The sequence below is a fragment of the Vipera ursinii genome (assembly GCF_947247035.1).
Source record: "Vipera ursinii genome assembly, chromosome: Z".
Taxonomy (NCBI): Eukaryota; Metazoa; Chordata; class Lepidosauria; order Squamata; family Viperidae; genus Vipera; species Vipera ursinii.
The window spans coordinates 14721609-14741919 of NC_139517.1; the positions used below are offsets into that span (position 1 = coordinate 14721609).

The 20311-nt window shown below is 45.8% G+C and overlaps 1 protein-coding gene across 4 annotated transcripts in view; it reads left to right on the top strand.

Annotated features, from left to right (window-relative positions):
- Positions 1-20311, top strand: part of LOC310650294 (myosin-10-like) — an 84627-nt gene that overhangs the window by 43852 nt on the left and 20464 nt on the right. For all 4 annotated transcript variants that reach the window (XM_083379153.1, XM_083379155.1, XM_083379154.1 and 1 more), the window contains 13 exons: positions 1186-1294; positions 1880-2011; positions 3374-3580; positions 4624-4761; positions 6378-6501; positions 6840-7011; positions 10819-11031; positions 11182-11326; positions 12751-12957; positions 14378-14482; positions 15969-16121; positions 16586-16834; positions 19106-19318. In XM_083379153.1, coding sequence (XP_083235279.1) covers positions 1186-1294; positions 1880-2011; positions 3374-3580; positions 4624-4761; positions 6378-6501; positions 6840-7011; positions 10819-11031; positions 11182-11326; positions 12751-12957; positions 14378-14482; positions 15969-16121; positions 16586-16834; positions 19106-19318 — 2167 coding nt within the window. The remainder of the gene's footprint in view (positions 1-1185; positions 1295-1879; positions 2012-3373; positions 3581-4623; positions 4762-6377; positions 6502-6839; positions 7012-10818; positions 11032-11181; positions 11327-12750; positions 12958-14377; positions 14483-15968; positions 16122-16585; positions 16835-19105; positions 19319-20311) is intronic.

Genomic DNA, 20311 nt, shown 5'->3' on the forward strand with positions numbered 1-20311 from the left:
TGCCATGTAGGGACTTAAAAACCATCACTAAGACCTTGAACCTTGTGCCTTTGGCGTCTAGTCATGCCGGCCACATGACCACGGAGATGTCCTCGGACAAGCGCTGACTCTTCGGCTTTGAAACGGAGATGAGCACCGGCCCCTAGAGTTGGAAAAGACTAGCACACATGTGCGGGGGAACCTTTACCTTTACCTATGTTGATGGCATGCAACATCCTGAACTTTCAGATTATAACTTCTCCCTGCCTGGTTATTTGATTATCTTTCAAATATGAGAGTGAACTAGGAGTATCATAGGCATGAAGCTGGAGGAGAGGAGAAGCTCTAACCATTGGCAACGCCTATTAAGCTGTTATATTTGAAGTCTGAACGATTGTAAACTGCCTAGAGTTGCCTCTGGTGAGATGGGCAACTTATAAGTTTAATAAATAAGTCTGGTAGCAGTTGAAAATCCACAGTTTCCTGATGCCCTGAAGAAGACATGATAGAACTGTCCCCTAAAAGGCAAAATTCTCTTTTGTAATAGTCCATAACTGATAACTTAACAGATATAGTTACAGGTAGTCATTGACTTCACGACTGGTCTCCTAGCAACTGTTTGAAGTTACAACAGACCTCCCTGGCGGTATTTACAACCTGATTCCAAAGTTCTGATGGCCACACCTCCACGGTCATGTGACTGCACCTCAGGCGCTCAGCAACCCAGCCCATGTTTATGGCTATTGGCAGCATCCTGTGGTCACATGAACATGTTTTATGACGTTTTTGCAGATATCCAGCATTTGCTTCTGGTTTTCAGTAAAATTGGCCCATACCAAAGCACTGGTTTACTTAACGGCCACGGGGCTCACTTAACAACCACTGTAAAAAGGTCATAAAATAGAATCGTTCATGCAGGTGACCCGATTTACACCCTTCACAACTTACGACTGTGAAGGGAGTCACGCGTAGTAGATTTAATTTTCCCTATAACTCATTCCCCATTGGCTCTACTCTCCCCTTTTCTTTTTTTAAAATCTTCAGCCTGTATAAAATATAAACTACGTGGACTTTTTCTTTTGGCACAGGAGAGAGGTGAGGAAAGTTGTAGTAGGAATAGGTACATTTGGTTTCCTAAACATGGCTGTCGGTGTGGTAATCATGAGACTCATGGATGGTCTTTCTCCCCCCCCCTCAATCTCCTAGAGCTTTCATGAAAAAGCAGCAGCAGATGAGCGCCCTCAAAGTTATGCAACGCAATTGTGCAGCCTACCTCAAACTGCGCCATTGGCAGTGGTGGCGTCTGTTTACCAAGGTGGGTCAAAATGGTTAGACCTGGAAAAAGCCATCTGTTAGTAGATTAGGAGATCTTAACCATTGCATGACCGGGTGGTGAAAAGTGGGAAAGCAGACAGGAACGGCTGGATTTCTAAAAAGGCGTCTTGAGTGGCTTTAAAACAATGGAGGGATGAGACGTTGTTCTAGCTATTTCACTTCTACTAAATTGAAGCAGAGCGAACATCTCACAGGTTTGTAGTGCCACAAATCATTCCCCCCAAATATAAGGTTCCTGGGATAGGAGTTATCTTCTCCTTTCACGAATTGCATAGAAAGGGAACATTTTGAGTACGGTAACTAGGCTAGAAGAAGAATCTCAGAAGGAGGCGGTGGAAATCCAGCTTGCAAGTGTAGGGGAAAGCCAGTAAAATATTTGGAAAAGCCACGGTGCAAAAGCACAGTTTTGCACAGTTCCCTAATCCCTCTGCCACGTCCCTTCTGGTCATGAAATTTAGTCAGAAGGGAAATCAGCTCGGGTAGCTTTACAAGACTGAAATTTTGCACAACTTCTCTCGGTCTCGTTTCCTCAACTCTTGTGGTTGTTTGTTTGTTTTTTTTCCAGGTGAAGCCCCTGCTACAGGTGACACGCCAGGATGAGGTGATGCAAGCGAAGGCACTAGAACTACAGAAAGTCCAAGAGAAGCACACAAAAACCCAACTGGACCTTAAGGAACTAGAAAACAAATACCAACAGGTAAATAGAAATAATTGAGAACCAGCCCTCCTTCCCTCCAGCACACCGTTGTTGTGGTCTTCCTGCAGCTGGAGCTTGTATTCCGTTCCTTTGTCACTCTTCTTCCTGATCTGTGGGATTGCTCTTCTCTCTTTCTTTCTCTCAGGTTGCTGAGCTGTTCTAAGTTTCTTTTGGTTTGCCAGGAAACTCCTCTCGCTAGATTCTAGTAGCATTCTGCACTGAACCTCTGCTCCATTCTGCTAACTAATCATCCCTGATCTTGATGGTTCACTTCCCTTTTTCTGAATCAGCCCTCATCCTTGGAGAGTTATGTTCCGTTTTCTCAGCCTAGCTCTGTCCCAGTGCCTGCATTCCAAAGAGACTCTTTCCAGTGACTTCCGCAAGGGGTCTCTAGGACGGTAGCAGAACCCTACCTTGATTTTCCATGCAGCATTCCCAATTTACAGGTAGCAATAATAATAATAAAGTTGGAAGGGACCTTATAGGTCATCTAGTCCAACCCCCTGCCCAGGCAGGAAACCCCATACCATTTCAGACAAATGGCTGTCCAGTCTCTTCTTAAAAACTTCCAGTGTTGGGGCATTCACAGCTTCTGGAGGCAGGTTGTTCCACAGGTTAATTGTTCTAACTGTCAGGAAATTTCTCCTTAGTTCTAGGTTGCTTCTCTCTTTGGTTAGCTCCCATCCATTGCTTCTTGTCCTGCCTTCAGGTGTTTTGGAGAATAGCTTGACTCCCTCTTCTTTGTGGCAGCCCCTGAGATATTGGAACACTGCTATCATGTCACCCCTCATCCTTCTCTTCATTAGACTAGACACACCCAGTTCCACCAGCCGTTCCTTGTATGTTTTAGCCTCCAGTCCCCTAATCAATCATACGTCAAGGTAGTAGTCCCTGAGTTGTGTCCATAATGGAGCCTGCCTATCATGTTGTGAGACATAACAGTGGTAAAATGGTTACATGGCCAAGCTTATTTTGCGACCTTTTTTGTGAAGGTTGTTAATTGAACCCGTGATTCTGTACAGGTGTGGCTTCACCCAAAACTGGAAGTAAGTATCGTTTTGGGCAAACTGTTGTAAAATATGATCACCTGGCTGTAAATGTGGCTGTGATGCCAAGTACCTGAGGTTTGGTCCCATGTGGGAGGCAACCATTGGAACTTGGAATCCAGATCTTAAGTAGCCCCGAGGTGGGTCTTCACAACTTCAAAGGGTTACTGGGTAACCAGTCGTAAGTCGAGGATAATCTGTAAAATAACCTCAGGAAGTGAGGGAGAGGAAGGACCTTCCCCCAAGATGCTTAAGTCACAGGGCAGCTCCATCCATCGCGGTGTTCTGATCCGTCGTGGTCCTACTTTTGTGGCAGCTTTCCGAGGAGAAGGCTATCCTGGCTGAGCAGCTGCAGGCTGAGACGGAGCTGTTTGCTGAAGCCGAAGAGATGCGGGCCCGGCTGGCAGCTCGGAAGCAAGAACTGGAGGACATCCTGCATGAGTTGGAGTCACGGGTGGAAGAGGAGGAAGAGCGATGCCAGCAGCTACAGGGGGACAAGAAGAAGATGCAACAGCACGTTCAGGTATGGAAACCCTCTTGGCTCAAAAGAGGTGCCGTCATGGAAGTCGCTAGTCCTGCCTGATTTTGCAAGGTTGATTCAGAAGTCAGTCTTCCAGTGGCAGAACACTCAGCACATACAACCCTAGTCTTATCTAGTTCATTCATTACATAGCACAAGGATATATTTTTTTTTTCATGCTGGCATTGGGCATCTGAAACTTTTTTTTCTAGAAAGTTTTGTTTGGTTCAGGCCCTTTCTGAGAAGGTGAGAGAAAGCATTTGTTTAGATAAGCTTTGTAGGATATAAATGACATTTTCTTCCAAAGCACATGGACATGGTGAAGTTCATATCTTCACAAGCAGTGTGAGGTTAGATAGAAAAACTGTTTCATAGTTATCCACTGAATTTAGGACCAGGCAAGATTTTGAACCAGATCTTGTCCCGTACTCTAATCCAGCCTTCTCCAGCCTCATACTTTCCAAATGTAAAAGGTAAAGGTAAAGGTTCCCCCACACATGCGTGCTAGTCGTCTAGGGGCCGGTGCTCATCTTCGTTTCAAAGCCGAAGAGTCAGCGCTTGTCTGAGGACATCTCCGTGGTCATGTGGCCGGCATGACTAGATGCCAAAGGCGCACGGAACACTGTTACCTTCCCACCGTAGTGGTCCCTATTTTTCTACTTGCATTTTTACGTGCTTTCGAACTGCTAGGTTGGCAGAAGCTGGGACGGGTAACAGGCGCTCTGCTACGCGGCACTCAGGATTCCACCCGCCAAACTGCCGACCTTCTGATCGACAAGTTCAGCGTCCTGTTATACTAAACTCCAGCAGTCCTCAGCTAATATGGCCAATAACTTGTCTAGGCCAGAGGATTTTTAAAAATGTTAGCCTTAACACATTTGGAGGTCACCCATGGAGAAAAGGCGGTAACGCAACACGATTTTAGCTCTCCAGTGGAATATATACCACCATGAGTGGTGAGCTTGCTGTTTATCTAGACAAACCCAGTGCTTGATTCAGAAGTGTCTCCATCCCTTTGACCCATTGGGTATTTCATGGTTCTTTAGGACCTTGAAGAGCAACTGGAGGAAGAAGAGGCTGCTCGACAAAAGCTGCAACTGGAGAAAGTCAGCACAGAAGCCAAGCTGAAAAAGATGGAAGAGGATCTGCTGGTGCTCGAAGACCAAAACTCAAAGTTGCATAAAGTGAGTGCGGGCATTCCATTCTTGCCATGAAGGGAAATAAATATGTGCTGGAGTGTGCTTTCTGTTATGTGGGCTGTCCTCATAAACATGGGGTCTATCTTTGGTCATCCAAACTGATGGGTGCTAGAAAAGGAAGGGCAATGTACACCCCATTGGTATTGTTTCTTTGTTTGTTTCCATTTTATTTGGCTTCTGCTTTTTCTCCTTGAAGAAGCCCAGAGCAGTTTACAAGAGGAGGTGGCTAAAATCTTAAAGAAAACCGAAAGAGTATATACATACATTCCAAAAAAAAAATTCATAAGTAAGAAAAACAAAACAAACCAATGTCAAAATTAAGGGCAGTCTGGTCCTAGAGTAATTTTTAACCTCTAAATGCCTAAACCAGGGGTCTTCAAACTTGGCCCTTTGATGACTTGTGGACTCCCAACTCCCAGAATTCCTCAGTCAAGCACTCTGGCTGAGCAATTCTGGGAGTTGAAGTCCACAAGTCATCAAAGGGCCAAGTTTGAAGACCCCTGGCCTAAACCATAAACAAAAGAAGCTCTCCTTTGGTTGAGCTCAGCTCCTGATGACTTCATGGACACATCTGTGTCGTTTGCCATGAGCACCTGTTGGGATTTTTTTTTAAAAAAAAAACTTCCCAAGCTGGCCTTTATCTTTTGAACTTCTTGATGGCCTGTCATTCCAAGTGCTACGGTAACAAGGAGTATCCCTATTTAACTTCCCTAGATCAGAAAGAGTTGGTTAGTTAACTGCTACCTAGCTGGGTATTTGAACAAACAGGATTATTTTCAATTGCTTTATGAGTGCAGATCATCTCATGAACATCTCTTTGGGAGAAGATTCCATAACTGAAGTACTGTCATGACAAGGACCTGGTCCAGGCCATTGCGCTATGAACCAGACTACTGGTGGGACCATAGACATGGTTTCCCAGCTGATCTGAAACCAGGAGTGGGATGATATTGGAGGAAGCAATCTTTAAGGTGCCCGAACTTTAAACCATTACTGCTAGTGCAGCATGGTATGCCCCTGGAGACAACAAATTCCTTTAACTCTTAAAGGTTCCCCCGCACATGCGTGCTAGTCGTTTCCAACTCTAGGGGCCAGTGCTCATCTCCGTTTCAAAGCCGAAGAGCCAGCGCTTGTCCGAGGACATCTCCGTGGTCATGTGGCCGGCATGACTAGACACCAAAGGCACATGGAGCACTGTTATCTTCCCACCGTAGTGGTCCCTATTTTTCTACTTGCATTTTTACGTGCTTTCGAACTGCTAGGTTGGCAGAAGCTGGGATGAGTAACAGGCGCTCACTCTGTTACGCGGCACTCGGGATTTGACCCGCCAAACTGCCGACCTTCTGATTGACAGGCTCAGCGTCCTTCAAACATGATAGACTACAATTCTCATAACCGCTAGATATAATAGCCAGTGGGTAAATCTTCTGTATAGCTATTGAAAGCCCGGCAAGGGAGATGAAAGCTGCATTTAACAAACTGGAGGCCAATAAAGAACCTGGACGTTGACCAATAAGATGCGTGGTGGGCTACCCAGATTTTGTTTTCCGGGTGCCCAGACTCATATATTCTCTTCCCTTCCCGGTTATTGCCTCCACTAGGAGAGGAAGCTGGTGGAGGAACGCCTGTCGGAGTTCTCCTCTCATATGGCTGAAGAGGAAGAGAAGGTGAAGAGCCTGACCAAACTGCGCAATAAATATGAAGCTGTCATCGCCGACATGGAAGGTATGCCAGAGAACAGAGCAGCCTGCAGTGATCAGCTAAGCCAGATTATATTTAGTATGGGTCTTTGGACTGGCAAAGTAGACATCCATCGCTCATTCCTCATCACCTAAGCCACGATCTCATGACTTGCATGTAAGATACTCCTAGTCCAGAGCCTCTATGGTAGGGAGATAGAGAAGAGGATTCTAGAGGGGCCATTTCTCATAGACAGTAGAGCAATTCTGGGCCCTGGCCTCTTAATATTCCTCGGCATGTGATTCTGCACCAAAATGCAGTGGGGTCCTTTCTCTTGCCTGGTTTTTTTTCTTCCCCATTTCTCTTTCCTCTCATCCTTCCAGATCGACTCAAGAAGGAAGAAAAAGGCCGCCAGGAGTTGGAGAAGCTGAAACGGAAGCTGGACGGGGAGGCAGGCGACCTGCAGGAACAGCTGGTAGAATTGCAGCAGCAGCTGGAAGAGCTCCGCCAGGCCCTGGCAAAGAAAGAGGCTGAGCTGCAGGCAGCTTTGGCCAGGTAAGCACCTTCCTTCTTTCTCCTGGAGGAAAAGACACCCGCAATGAATCAACCCAGGTAGTCCTCATTTAGCGATCACAGTTCAGACAGGGTACTGGTCATTAAGCAAAGCATTTGCTATATGAAAGTGTAACTGTGCTTATGATCCTACTTCAGCTTTGCTTTATAGACCAGTGAAGGTCGTCAATGAGAGGATTGGTCACCAAGTTACTCTTTCATTACTGTTGTTAACTGTGAACAGTTGCTAAATGTGGCAGTTGCTAAATGAAGACTATCTCTACTGTACTATTATTCTAGTTTTATATAGATAGTTATAGGTAAGCTTAGATTCAACAGGGTATCCTGTTCTGTACCAGCCTGCTACCGGCCCTGCAGAAAAGGCAGGGACAACCCCTTTTTCAAGAAGGCAAGAGGCTGGAATTACGCCTGCCAAATTTATTACCACAAAAAACAAACGGAACAAGACAAACCAAGAAACAGGAGCTTTAAGAAACATGAACTATCCAAGCGGTTGCCTTCAGCAAACCAGCCCTCCCACACATTCCCCTTATATAGAGTTCAGGGCGTGGCTTCTCTCTGCCTCCTTCCGAGGAGCCCCATTGCCTTCCTCTGTTTACTCCTAATTGACTGCCTCCTGCGTCGGGCGTCCTTGAACAGGGCCAGCTGTGGGTCATCTTCATCCACACTGTCAGGCTCACACAGCTGGTAGAATTGCAGCAGCAGCTGGAAGAGCTCCGCCAGGCCCTGGCAAAGAAAGAGGCTGAGCTGCAGGCAGCTTTGGCCAGGTAAGCACCTTCCTTCTTTCTCCTGGAGGAAAAGACACCCGCAATGAATCAACCCAGAGGTGTTGCAACCCTACAACTGTTTCCCAAAGCTTAATCATTTTAAGATGAGTGGACTTCAACTCCCAGAATTCCCCCAGCCAGTTTTGCTGGAAGTCGAAGTCCACCCATCTTAAAACGCCCAAGGTTGGGAAACACTACTCCACAAGGAAGGACCTGTTTTTTTTCTCCATTCCAAAATGTGTGACACGCTGATAACAATTTAAGGTGCTTTGTGTAGCTTCTGTTGAGATCAGTGCAGGGGCTTTGTTCAAGCTACGCCATAAAAATTCAGGAGGCACATTGAGGAGGCACATCTCAAGCCTAAGGACCAAAAGAGATGGTCACTTGGACTATACGTGAATGGCTTTGGAAGAAACAATTTGCAAGGGAGACGGAGTGGAGAAAGGGAAGGAAGAGAAACCCCATCCAAGATTCCCCTCTATATCTGTATACTTCCAAAAGAGAAACTCATTCAGGCAATTGTATTGAACATACTGAGAAATATTTTTCCCCCTGGGCTGCCAGAAGAGATTGTACGATATGTGAGTTCTCAGAGTAGCCATCAACAAAACTTTGTTGATAGCAGTAATATAGTATATTGCCACATATAATATACAACCTGGTATTACAGAAAATAGGGTGTGTTTAGGGCAGTTAGCTATATAACTTGCCTAAGTTTATTTTTATAGCAGTGGGTACTAATATGAGGAGTAAACAAGTGGCAGCTGTTATAAATTATTATTCCTGGATTTTTATGCTCCCTTTTTTATATGTGCCTCAAGGTGATGAACATACCTAATATTCTTCCCTCCCATTTTTCCCACTACAACAACCCAGCTGGGCTGGGCTGGGCTGGGCTGGAGGAGAGAGAGAGAGAGAGAGAGTGTACCTGGTGTGTGTGTGTACCTGGCCCAAAATCACCCAGCTGGTTCTCATGCCTATGGCGGGACTAGAATTCTCAGTCTCCTGATTTCTAGGGCAGCACCTTAACCATTGCACCAAGCTGACTCTTCCGTTCCTTCTTTTCCATGCAATTCTGATCTAGTTCAAAGGTTCTTGTGTCTTTAATTCACTTTTTTTTAAAAAAAGCCAGTTGTGCAACAATTAATTATACACTGTAAAAAGCAACTCATCTGCTTTTTACTTAATCAATTCTGGCCACTGGCCAAGGTATCCGTTTGGGAATCCTGCTGCATTCTCCTTATTGGTAGTTCCTGGAGTTCTGGGCCAGCGCAGAAGGGAACAGCATGATAATCAAGATTACGAGAGTGAATTAATTTAAACCAAGAGTCTGAAGAAGACTTCCACATAGGAAATTGGGGGAGAGGAGAAAACTAGAAAAATGCCAAGATGTATATCTCAAACAGTGGTTTTTAAAAAAAACAACAAAAAAACTTGGCAACTTTTAAGATCTGTGGATTTCAACTTCCAGCATGCCAGCTAAGGAATTCTAAGAGCTGAAGTCCACACATCTTAAAAGTTGCCAAGTTTGAAAAAACATTGATCTAAGCAATTGTGAGAGATTGTGGGGAGGTGGAGCATGTGCCAAATGGGAAATTAGTAATAAATGGCGCACTAATAAAGCAGAAGAGTTTATTGATAGCTTATCTTATGGCAACTTGGCAAGAAACCCAGTAAATAATATTTGAAGTCATTCAAGGAACCTATGCCTCAATAAATTCTTTATAAACGGTACATTCTTTATAAATTCTTTTGAAGTTTCCAAGATTCTATATTCATACCAGGCCTACCATTAAAGATACATGGAATCTCTGTAGGTCTTGCTTTCTTTGATCTTGCCAAGCTGTGTGGTGCTTGATATTTACAATATCTTTTTTCTCTTTCTTCCCAGCTGTGGTAGGCTTTCTTCTTATCCTCTACAAAGCCCACGGGGGCTCAGATAAGGGGTCCAATACTTCTTACTTTTGATATGGGAAATTGTGAAAAAAGAAAAGTGACCTATAGTTATTTTTACCAAACAGTATAGGCATTTCACATAAACAGTCACAGAACCTGTTGACAGAATAAACAAGATTTCTGAAGATAATTTTCACATAGGTTAGACTAGGGGGGATTTAATGTTGCCAAAGATTGGAATTCTCTGGAGCAGTATTTTTCAACATTGGCAATCTTTAAGTTGTGTGGACTTCAACTCCCAGAGTTCTCCACCCAGCCACCTGGCTGGGGAATTCTGGGAGTTGAAGTCCACATGTCCTAAAGTTGTCAGGATGAGAAACACTGCTCTGGAGCAAAAAAAGATGAAACCCATTGATTATCAGAGATATAGAAAATGATAAAATGTATTGCCTGAACTCTTGGAGTAAACACTTGGTTGTTGTTGTTAGCTGCAAAGTCGTGTCTGACCCATCGCGACCCCATGGACAACGTTCCTCCAGGCCTTCCTGTCCTCTACCATCTTCTGGAGTCCATTTAAGCTCACGCCTACTGCTTCAGTGACTCCATCCAGCCACCTCATTCTCTGTCGTCCCCTTCTTCTATTGCCCTCAACCTTTCCCAACATTAGGCTCTTCTCCAGTGAGTCCTTCCTTCTCATTAGGTGGCCAAAGTATTTGAGTTTCAGCTTCAGGATCTGGCCTTCTAAAGAGCAGTCAGGGTTGATCTCCTCTAGGATCGACCGGTTTGAACGCCTTGCAGTCCAAGGGACTCGCAGGAGTCTTCTCCAGCACCATAGTTCAAAGGCCTCAATTCTTTGGCGCTCAGCCTTTCTTATGGTCCAACTTTCACTGCCATACATTGCAACTGGGAAGACCATGGCCTTGACTAAACACTTATAAGAGGCCTACTCTCCAATCCTTATCTGATGTCATGGTTTCTCCCTGAGAATCTTGGGAACTTCTGGTGGTTTGACTATAAGGGATGTCTTTGGGCTCTGCTCTCCTCCTCCCTGGATCCTTGCTGCAACTAGTCCCTACTTCTCAAGTCCTTTGGTCCTCTTGACGTGTTCTTCTTACTCACCGTGCAGAGTGGAGGATGAATCATCCCAGAAGAACGCTGTGCTCAAGTCCCTGCGTGAGCTCCAAGCACAAATATCAGAACTGCAGGAGGACCTGGAGTCGGAGAAGATGGCCCGGGCCAAAGCTGAGAAACAACGGCGCGATCTGGGGGAGGAGCTGGAAGCTCTAAAGACAGAACTGGAGGACACCCTGGATTCCACAGCCACCCAGCAAGAGCTACGGTAAAAGATGGGCATGGCCAGAGGTTGCTGCATCTGGGGGTGAGACATCTGGGTGCAGAACACAGCCTCGTTCCTCACCAATAAGTCCACAAATGCCACGGAAACGGGTTGTCTCCCCTTGCTGATCTATCCATTCTCTTCCTCTCTCAGGTCAAAGCGAGAGCTGGAGGTGACAGAGCTGAAGAAGACCATTGAGGAGGAGGTCAAGGCACACGAAGCACAGGTGGTAGACATGCGCCAGCGCCACACCAGTGCTCTGGAGGAGCTGTCAGAGCAGCTGGAGCAGTCACGACGGGTATGTAGCCAGACATGGAGCCAGCTAGGTGTGCTAGAATGAAGCGAGAAAGGGAGATCTGAGGACCTGAGGGGTTCAGCTGTGGCAGTTCTGACAGTGCAGAAGCACCTACTACTCTATTTACTGCCTAAATGTAGAGCTCTAGTCATTTTGTACAGGTAGCCCTCTATTTACGGCTACAAATGAACCCAAACTTTTAGGTTGCTAAGCGAGACAAGTTCAGTTTTGCTTTTTGCAAACTTTCTTGCCACCGTTGTTAAGTGAATCACTGCAGCTGTTAAGTTAGTAACACGCAGTTGTTTAAGTGAACCTGGCTTCCCCATTGACTTTGCTTATCAGAGGGTTGCAGAAATGATCACATCTTCCCAGGACAGTGCAACTGTCATAAATACGAGCCAGTGGTCAAGCATCCGAATTTTGATCATGTGGCCATAGGGACGCTGCAACAGTCTTAAGTGTGAAAAATGGTCGTAAGTCACTGTTTTTTCAGTGCCGTTATAACCCTGAGCAGTCACTAGACCAGGCCTTTTCAACCTTTTCACCCATTGTACCACCTTTAGGATTGGGCAACATCCGAGTACCACCAGTCGCCTAGCAAGGGGTCAAAAACTTGATGACCCCCCAAAAAAAGGAAAAAAAGTGATGAAGTACAGGTAGTCCTCAACTTACAACAGTTCACTTAGTGACTGTTCAAAGTTACAATGGCACTGGAAAAAGTGCCCCCCAATCCACAGCCGAGCAAGACACCTGCCTGCCCGCCCGGCCGCGCTCTTCCTCCTGTCCAAGGTTCTCATTGTTGTGACATTTCTGTTGAGGATTGCCAGCAGAGGTGAGGTTGGGGGGTGTTTGGTTTTTATTTTCCCCTCCTCTCTGCTGGGTGGTTGCAGCAGCTTTTGGTCACTTCACATGACCCTGGGACAGTGTGACCGTCATAAATATGAATCAATTGCCAAGCATCTGAATGTAAATCACAAGACCCTGGAGATGCTGCAACATTCCAGCTGATCGGCCCTTCTTCTGGGCTCAGCAGAAGCGCCAGGATCAGCGCCGAGCTCCAGCTGGAGCCTGGCGCTGATCCTGGCACTTCCGTTGAACCCTGACAACCCTGCAGCTCCAGCCATCTCTCGCTCAGACTTGTGCGGTGCTGCCATTCCCCTCCCCCACTACTTTTTTAGGATGGTCACGTACCACCTGTCAGGTGCCAATGTACCACAGGTGGTACCCGTACCACTGGTTGAAAAACCCTGCACGAGACAAACGGTTGCGAGTCGAGACTGCCTGCCTGTAAAGTGTGGAAATGCAGCTCGAGACTTACTCAGCGTGGAAAGTCAGGGGGCTTTACGCTAAGGAGTATAAATGGTGCTAGCTCCAGAGAGCAGGAGAGGAGGGAAATGTCTCACAGTTTACTTCCGTTATCTCCTTAGTTCAAAACTACCCTGGAGAAGGCAAAGCAAGCCTTGGAAGGGGAAAATGCAGAGATGCAGAAGGAAGTAAAGATCCTGCAAGGAGCCAGACTGGAATCTGAGCAGCGGCGCAAGAAGCTGGAGAGTCAAGTCCAGGAGCTGCAGCTCCGGGCAGCTGAGAGTGAAAGAGTCAAGTCTGAGCTCACCGACAGGCTGGTGAAGCTGCAGGTGTGTAAGCCCACACGTGAGTCTGCATTAAAAACAACAACAACAACAAGAAGAACGGAATGTTGAATGGCTGTGTTCTGCTTCAAAGTACCTGTATCCACAAAGCACTTCCTAGATCAGTGGTGGCAAACCTATGGCACGCGTGCCAGAGGCGGCACTCAGAGCCCTCTCTGTTGGCACTCGCGCCACTGCCGCCAGCAGCAGGTCCATCAGGCTACCACCGCCACCTGGAGCAGGAGCCCCGCCCAGCACAAAGGAGGCGAAGCGGCCGACTAGCCAGCTCAAGTAGAGATGGTAGAGCAGAGGTCACCAACCATTGTCGATTGGCAGACTGGAAGAAAAGAGAGGGGAAAGCATTTTGCATGCGTGCGTGCACAGGGCCGCGAGCATGCGTGCGCTGCAGATGGGGCGGGGCTAGTGCCTGCGTGATACTCACTAGCCCTGCCCCGTTCTTGCGTGGTGCGGCGCCTTGTATCGGCGCCTTGCAGCACGGTGGCCCATTTTTGCACCCCTGGTTGTTGCGTGCCAGAGGCGGCACTTTGAGGCGCCTCCCTGCCACCCCCTCCTGAGGGCACCATAATGCTGATGCACCCCTGGCACTTTGCAGTAAATAAGTGTGTTTTGGGTTGCGGTTTGGGCACTCGGTCTCTAAAAGGTTTGCCATCCCTGTCCTAGATCCTTGGACCCTTGGATCAGTCTTCTGCAGGCTGACCACGTAAGCCTAACTGTCGGTTAAAGGAGTTGAACCATGACACGGAGGTTGCAGAAGGTTGCCATGGGAATCATCCTTCCAGTTTTATTTCAGGCACTTCTATGTCTCTAGATGTTCTTCTGTGCCTTGCTGATTTTCTGCCATGCAACCCACAGAATTCTATGTTTAGTTTTCGTTATGCAAGGGTTTTTATTTTTTTTATCTTTGCTTAATTTTGCTACAAAGATGATGGAGGCTGTGAGATGACAGGGGAAATGCTGGTTAGCTGATTGACGTTTAACGGCAGAGCTTTGAGGATGACCAACAGAATTCGCGGGAGCAAGCTGGCAAACAGTGGGGGGGGGGAAAGTGGTATCCAGGGGCATCCCTGACCTAGCCCTGGCTGAAAGCTATGAAGCCATGGCCACGGTCTCCTCTCCTTTCTGAGTCTTCAGTAATCATGGTTAGTTTGATTTTCAGGCTTCTCTGCAGAACCATGGGAACTAGAAATGTTCATGCTTCAAAGATGAGCTTTGCAAAATATCGTCCGAGCCGGATACCACATCCTTGAATGTTTGGTGGAATGAATGTTACAGGAAGCTCTGCCTTTATCCTTAGCTTTTCATTTGTGAGGATTTGATGATTTGATGTCCTTGGATGCATTTTCATTTTTCCATATATATTTTTTTCTTTTTCTATCTGCCTTGGGTTTCCGTCTCCTGGAATCAGAATGAGCTCGATGGAGTCACTGGTACCTTGGGAAGTGCAGAATCCAAGACAATAAAGCTTGCCAAGGACTTGGCTAGTGTGGAATCCCATCTGCAGGATACTCAGGTACATAGGAAGGGTGGGAGCAAAAGAAGCCCAGCAGCTGGGAGAGCGACATTTCTTTGGGAATCGGGATGTAAAAGGATATGTACTTTTGATTCTTGGTGAATGTTCAGAGTGAGTCTTGGAAGCCAAGAGAAAGAGTGGAGGAGAAAAACGTCCACAGGGACTTAAACTTATAGCTTGGGCTTATGAAATAGCAGATACCTGTCTGTGCAGCTGTGCGCTCATTGAAATCTGCTCATGTGGCACAGCTACTTCCAGAATTGCCTCCAAAGAATCCAGTCCTTCTCCAACATTTTTGGCTTCTGAAGGGCCATAAAGGCCTGACTGATTGGGAGGCCATTTTGAATACATTGAGGCTTGATCTGTTCCCACAAGGTGGTTTGGGGGCTTTTATATGTTGTAATTTTTTTATTATAATTATCCCTCCTGGATAGTCTTTAAGCTCCTTACAGCCCATGGGAATTTAGTGGCGTAGAAACCTTAGCAAATAAAGAAATAAATTTATTTACTTATGTATCAATCATAGAGACTACCCCTCACCGAGTGACACTGGGCAGTGTACAGATAAGACATAAAAAACATAAAAAGCTGTATATAAATACCATAATAAAAACAATTCAAAGCAACTTGGGTCATAAATGTGATTGTGGCCACTGCACTCAATAATAGTAGTTTCTAATTAGTTGTAAAAGAGCTATGCAGAGGTCTGGGTTTAAAATGCAAAATGTGATTTGGAGCCCGCAGGCAGCACTTGTTAAGCAGCTATGTCTTTTTCCTGAGATAAAGCATCAAGATTTCAAGTCCCCAGCTGGCTCAAAGAGTTCCCAAGAGATTCGCAGGTATCCTCACCCATTCTGCTTTCCAATTCAGGTTTCCATATAGTCCCAGGCTTAACATGGAAACATTATTCAAAGCTTAAAGAGAAGTTATTTTGGAATTGTATAGATGTTCCTGAACTTGCCTGGCTCAAGAATTCTGGGAGTTGAAGTCCACAGGTTGTAAAGGGCCATAGTTGCCTACCCATGGTCTAGTGCAGGGGTCTTCAAACTTGGCCCTTTTATGACTTGTGGGCTTCAACTCCCAGAATTCCTCAGCCAGGCACGCTGGCTGAGGAATTCTGGGATTTGAAGCCCACAAGTCTTAAAAGGGCCAAGTTTGAAGACCCCTGGTCTAGTGGTTAAAGCACCAGGCTAGAAAGCAGGAGGCCATAAGTTCAAGTCCAGTCTTAGCCATGAAAGCCAGCTGGGTGACTTTGGGAAGTCACTCTCTCTCAGCCCAACCCAACTCACAGTTGTTGTTGTTGTGGGGAAAACAGGAGGAAGGTGTTGGATATGTTCACCACCTTGAATTATTTGTAAAAATAATAGGAATGGGATACAGATGAGGGAGGGAGAGAGAGAGAGAGAGCATCTGATTCCTATGAGGAAGATGTGTATAAGATCTCTGACTTACACTTTTTATCCTTCTCTCCCACCTTCCACCCCAGGAATTACTCCAAGAAGAGACGAGGCAGAAGCTGAATCTGAGCTCTCGAGTCCGGCAACTGGAAGAGGAGAAAGGAGCTCTGCTAGAGCAGCTGGAAGAGGAAGAAGCTGCCAAGGCCAACTTCAGTCGCCAGATCCAGAATCTGCAGCAGCAGGTGGGGTAGGATGAAAAAAAATATGGCCACAGGAAGGAAACACAACCTAAGCAAAACGTCATCAAAAGGGGGGGGGAAAGGTCTAATGAGAAAATATCAAACGATGCATTTTTGTATCAAGTTTTACATATTTGATGTGGCTACTTGATTTAATAAAACTCCTCCTCCTCCTTCCTCTTTTCTCCTCAGTCAGAACTCATTCTTCTTTCCTCAGGGGTTTGATTAGGAAAATATGGTTCCAGGCCCAGTTCTGCCAGATCTCTTCTCCTTACCTCTTTCTTGGTAAAACACCCTAAGGTTGTATTTTTAAACAGTTCTGTGAGGACATGGTATGGAGATACGTCATGAAGGTCACGGAGGAGAGGGCCAGACTTTTGTGTTCTGCAATAAGCTTCCATTCCCTCAGCATCTTCCGCAGTAGAGAGGGATAGAGTCGGAGTGATTTTCCTTGGCCCTTTTGCCAGGTGATGGAGAGCAAGAAGAAAATGGAGGAAGATGCTGGAGTAGCAGAATCAATCGAGGAAGCTCGGCGCCGGGCGACCAAGGAACTGGAGGCCCTCTCCTTGCGCTACGATGAGCGGGTTCAGGCCTGTGACAAGCTGGAGAAAGGGCGGACCCGCCTGCAGCAAGAGCTGGACGACGTCACCGTGGCCCTTGACCAACAGCGCCAGGTGGTCTCTGCCCTCGAGAAAAAGCAGAAGAAGTTTGACCAGGTGAGGCCAGCCTTTGTGTCATTATCAGTGCTTTTTTTGTAAAAGGAAAAGGTGCCGGAACTCACACATGTCATACAACCCGCCTTGCCTACCCTACAAGGTTCCATCCCAAAAAGGTGCCGGAACTCCGTTCTGAGCATTCTATGAGAAAAAAAGGCCTGGTCATTATTATTATTATTATTATTATTATTATTATTATTATTATTATTATTATTATTATTATTATTATTATTATTTATTAAATTTATATGCCGCCCTTCTCCCTAAGGACTCAGGGCGGCTCACAACAATAGAAAATTAAAAAACATAGAATACAAAATTTAAAAAAGAATTAAATGATAAATGTAATAAATACATAACAATTGACCCAATAAAACCAAATTTAAAACTATAGTCAGTCCAGGCCCGACTGTTGGAACATCCATGTCTTCAGGTCACGGCGGAAGGATCAAAGGTCAGGGGTCGTCCGCAGCTCTGGAGGCAGTTCATTCCAGAGGGTCGGCATGCCCACACAAAAGGCTCTTCCCCTGGGGGTTGCCAGCCGGCATTGCCTGGCCGACGGAACCCTGAGGAGGCCGACTCTGTGGGACCAAACCGGGCGATGGGAGGTTGACATTGGCAGCAGGTGGTCTCGCAAGTACCCCGGACCTAAGCCATGTAGGGCTTTAAAGGTTATTACCAGAACCTTGAATCGCACCCGGAGGGCAACCGGAAGCCAGTGCAGCTCACGCAGGAGTGGTGTAACATGGGAGTATCGAGATACTCCCATAAGTACCCGCGCATCTGTATTTTGCACCAGTTGAAGCCTCTGGGTGCACCTCAAGGGCAGCCCCATGTAGAGAGTCATCTATCAGGTTTTTCCTCAGAACTATGTTTCTTCACTTGACGCATGGTATAGTTGCGTCCTACGATGGTGGGGTCTTGCCTTGAATTCTGATCTTTAAAATGCTTGTGTTTCTCTAAAACAAAAAGTTTTGCATCCCCATAAACCAAGCAGTTAACTCCCTTGTAATAGATGTCCTTCTTATCCTCTCAGGGACCTCCATCATACCCAAATTGCCTCTTCAGGCCAGGTGGCCTTGATGCCTATCTGCTTATTTGATGAAATTGTTAAACTTGGGAGAAAAAAATATAGCAAACCCCACCCCCTCCAATTTGATATGGAAATTTTGGATTCTCTCTTCCCATTTCCCCCCACCCCAGCCCTTACCCCAGGGGTAGGCAACCTTGGCTCTTTTATGACTCATGGACTTCAACTCCCAGAATTCCTGAGCCAGCCATGTTGGCTCAGGAATTCTGGGAGTTGAAGTCCATGAGTCATAAAAGAGCCAAGGTTGCCTACCCCTGCCCTACCCTTTCACTTATTCACACACACACGCACACTTTCTTCAAGTACAGGAAACCAAGGTTGGTTTACTTGAGTTTGTTTCGTTTGATTTTGCCTTTTTATTAGTGCAAGCCACCCATCAAAAATATCGAACGTAGTTACAAAGGGAAGGAAAAACACTAACACAAACGCAAACGTAAGAAAAACAATGAAAATATTTCTGCCCACCCAAACCATTTGTGCAGATAGTCCTCGCTTAACAACCAGTTGCTTAACAACCAAAGCTACGTAGGACTCCAAAAGGTTACTGACAACTTGTCCTCAAGGTTATGACTGCTGCGCTACCCCACCCCTGTCCCATGGTCAGGTGACTAAATCTTGGGCCCTTGCAACCAACTTGAAGTTATGACTGGTTGCACCATCACATAGTCATGTGACTGCAATTTTTTTTAACTTTTGTGCTATTTCTGTCAATTTGGTTTTGCTTCCGATGAAAAACACCCATTTAGAAGAATGGATTTGCTTAGTGACTACCTGGTTCACTTAATGGCCATGTGATTCACTTAATGACCATGGTCACTTGCTTTACATCTGTCATAAAAATGGTTGCAAAATCCAGTCAGTTCACCTAGTGACCTGCTTAAGACCTGCAAGGATTTACAACCCAACTCAATTGTGGACATTAAATGAGGACTGTCCGTACAGACAGTTAATAATTACTTTACTAATGGAACTAGAAAAATATTCCAAATTTGAATGAAATCATTAAGGATAAAATTGATCTAGAGAAAGTTGTAATTTGGTGTTCTCAAGTTTTGCGATGATTAAATTGGAACCGAATAGGAAAACAGCATGGATTTCTTGTGTAGCAACAGTTCACGTGTTCGTACACATACTTTTAGTTGAAGAACATGTACTACTAAGCCATGTTTGGGCTTTGACAGATGTTGGCAGAGGAGAAGCTGATCTCAGCCCGCCATGCTGAGGAGAGGGACCGCGCAGAAGCCGATGCCCGTGAGAAAGAGACCAAGGTGTTGTCCCTGAGCCGTGCCTTGGAAGAGGCTCTAGAAATAAGAGAGGAGCTGGAGAGGCAGAACAAGCAGCTGCGAGCAGAAATGGATGACCTGGTCAGCTCCAAGGATGATGTTGGCAAAAATGTAAGCTTATTTATTTATAGCCACTTTGGCCTAGCAGTTAAGTGCTGAGGTAGAAATAAGGGACGGAGAGTTCCGCCTTGGGCCTGAAAGCCGGTTGGTTGGCATTGGCCCAGTCGCCAGGAGACTGAGAGTTCTAGTCCACCTTAGACATGAAACTGGCTGGGTGACTTTGGGCCAGTCATTCTCGCTCAGCCGAACCTGCCTCACAGGGTGGTTGTTGTTGTGGGGAAATTAGGATGAGGAAGAAGCATTAGGTCTGTTTACTGCCTTACGTCATTTATAAAAATAATAAAGGCAGGATGTAAATAAATAAATTTAATCCGCCTGTCTTCTGATTTCATTAGGGAAGCAGTTCTAGGTGGTTTGGAATTAAAACAGCAAAGCCTTGATGAAATGGGGAAAATGCTGTCCTTCTCTGAATCCTGTTCTGAGGGGAATGGAATGGAATGGAATAGAAGAATAGAATAGAATAGAATAGAATAGAATAGAATAGAATAGAATAGAATAGAATAGAATAGAATAGAATAGAATAGAATAGAATAGAATAGAATAGAATAGAATAGGAAGGGACCTTGGAGGTCTTCTAGTCCATCCCCCTGCTCAGGCAGGAGAACCTATACCATCTCAGACAAGTGGCTCTCCAATCTCTTCTTAAAAACTTCCAGTGATGGAGCGCTTACAATTTCTGGAGGCAAGCTGGTTAGGACGTTTCTCCTTGATTCTAGGTTGCTTCTCTCTTTGATCAGTTTCCAGCCATTGTTTCTAGTCCTGCCCTCTGGTGCTTTGGTGAATAACATGACCCCCTCTTCCTTGTGGCAGCCCCTCAAGTACTGGAATACTGCTATCATGTTATCCCTATTTCTTCTTTTCTTTAGACTAGGCAAACCCAAATTCCGCAGCCCTTCTTCGTATGTTTTAGTCTGCAGGCCTTTGATCATCTTAGTTGCTCTTCTCTGTATTTTTTTCCAAAGTCTGAAGATCTTTTTTGGAGTA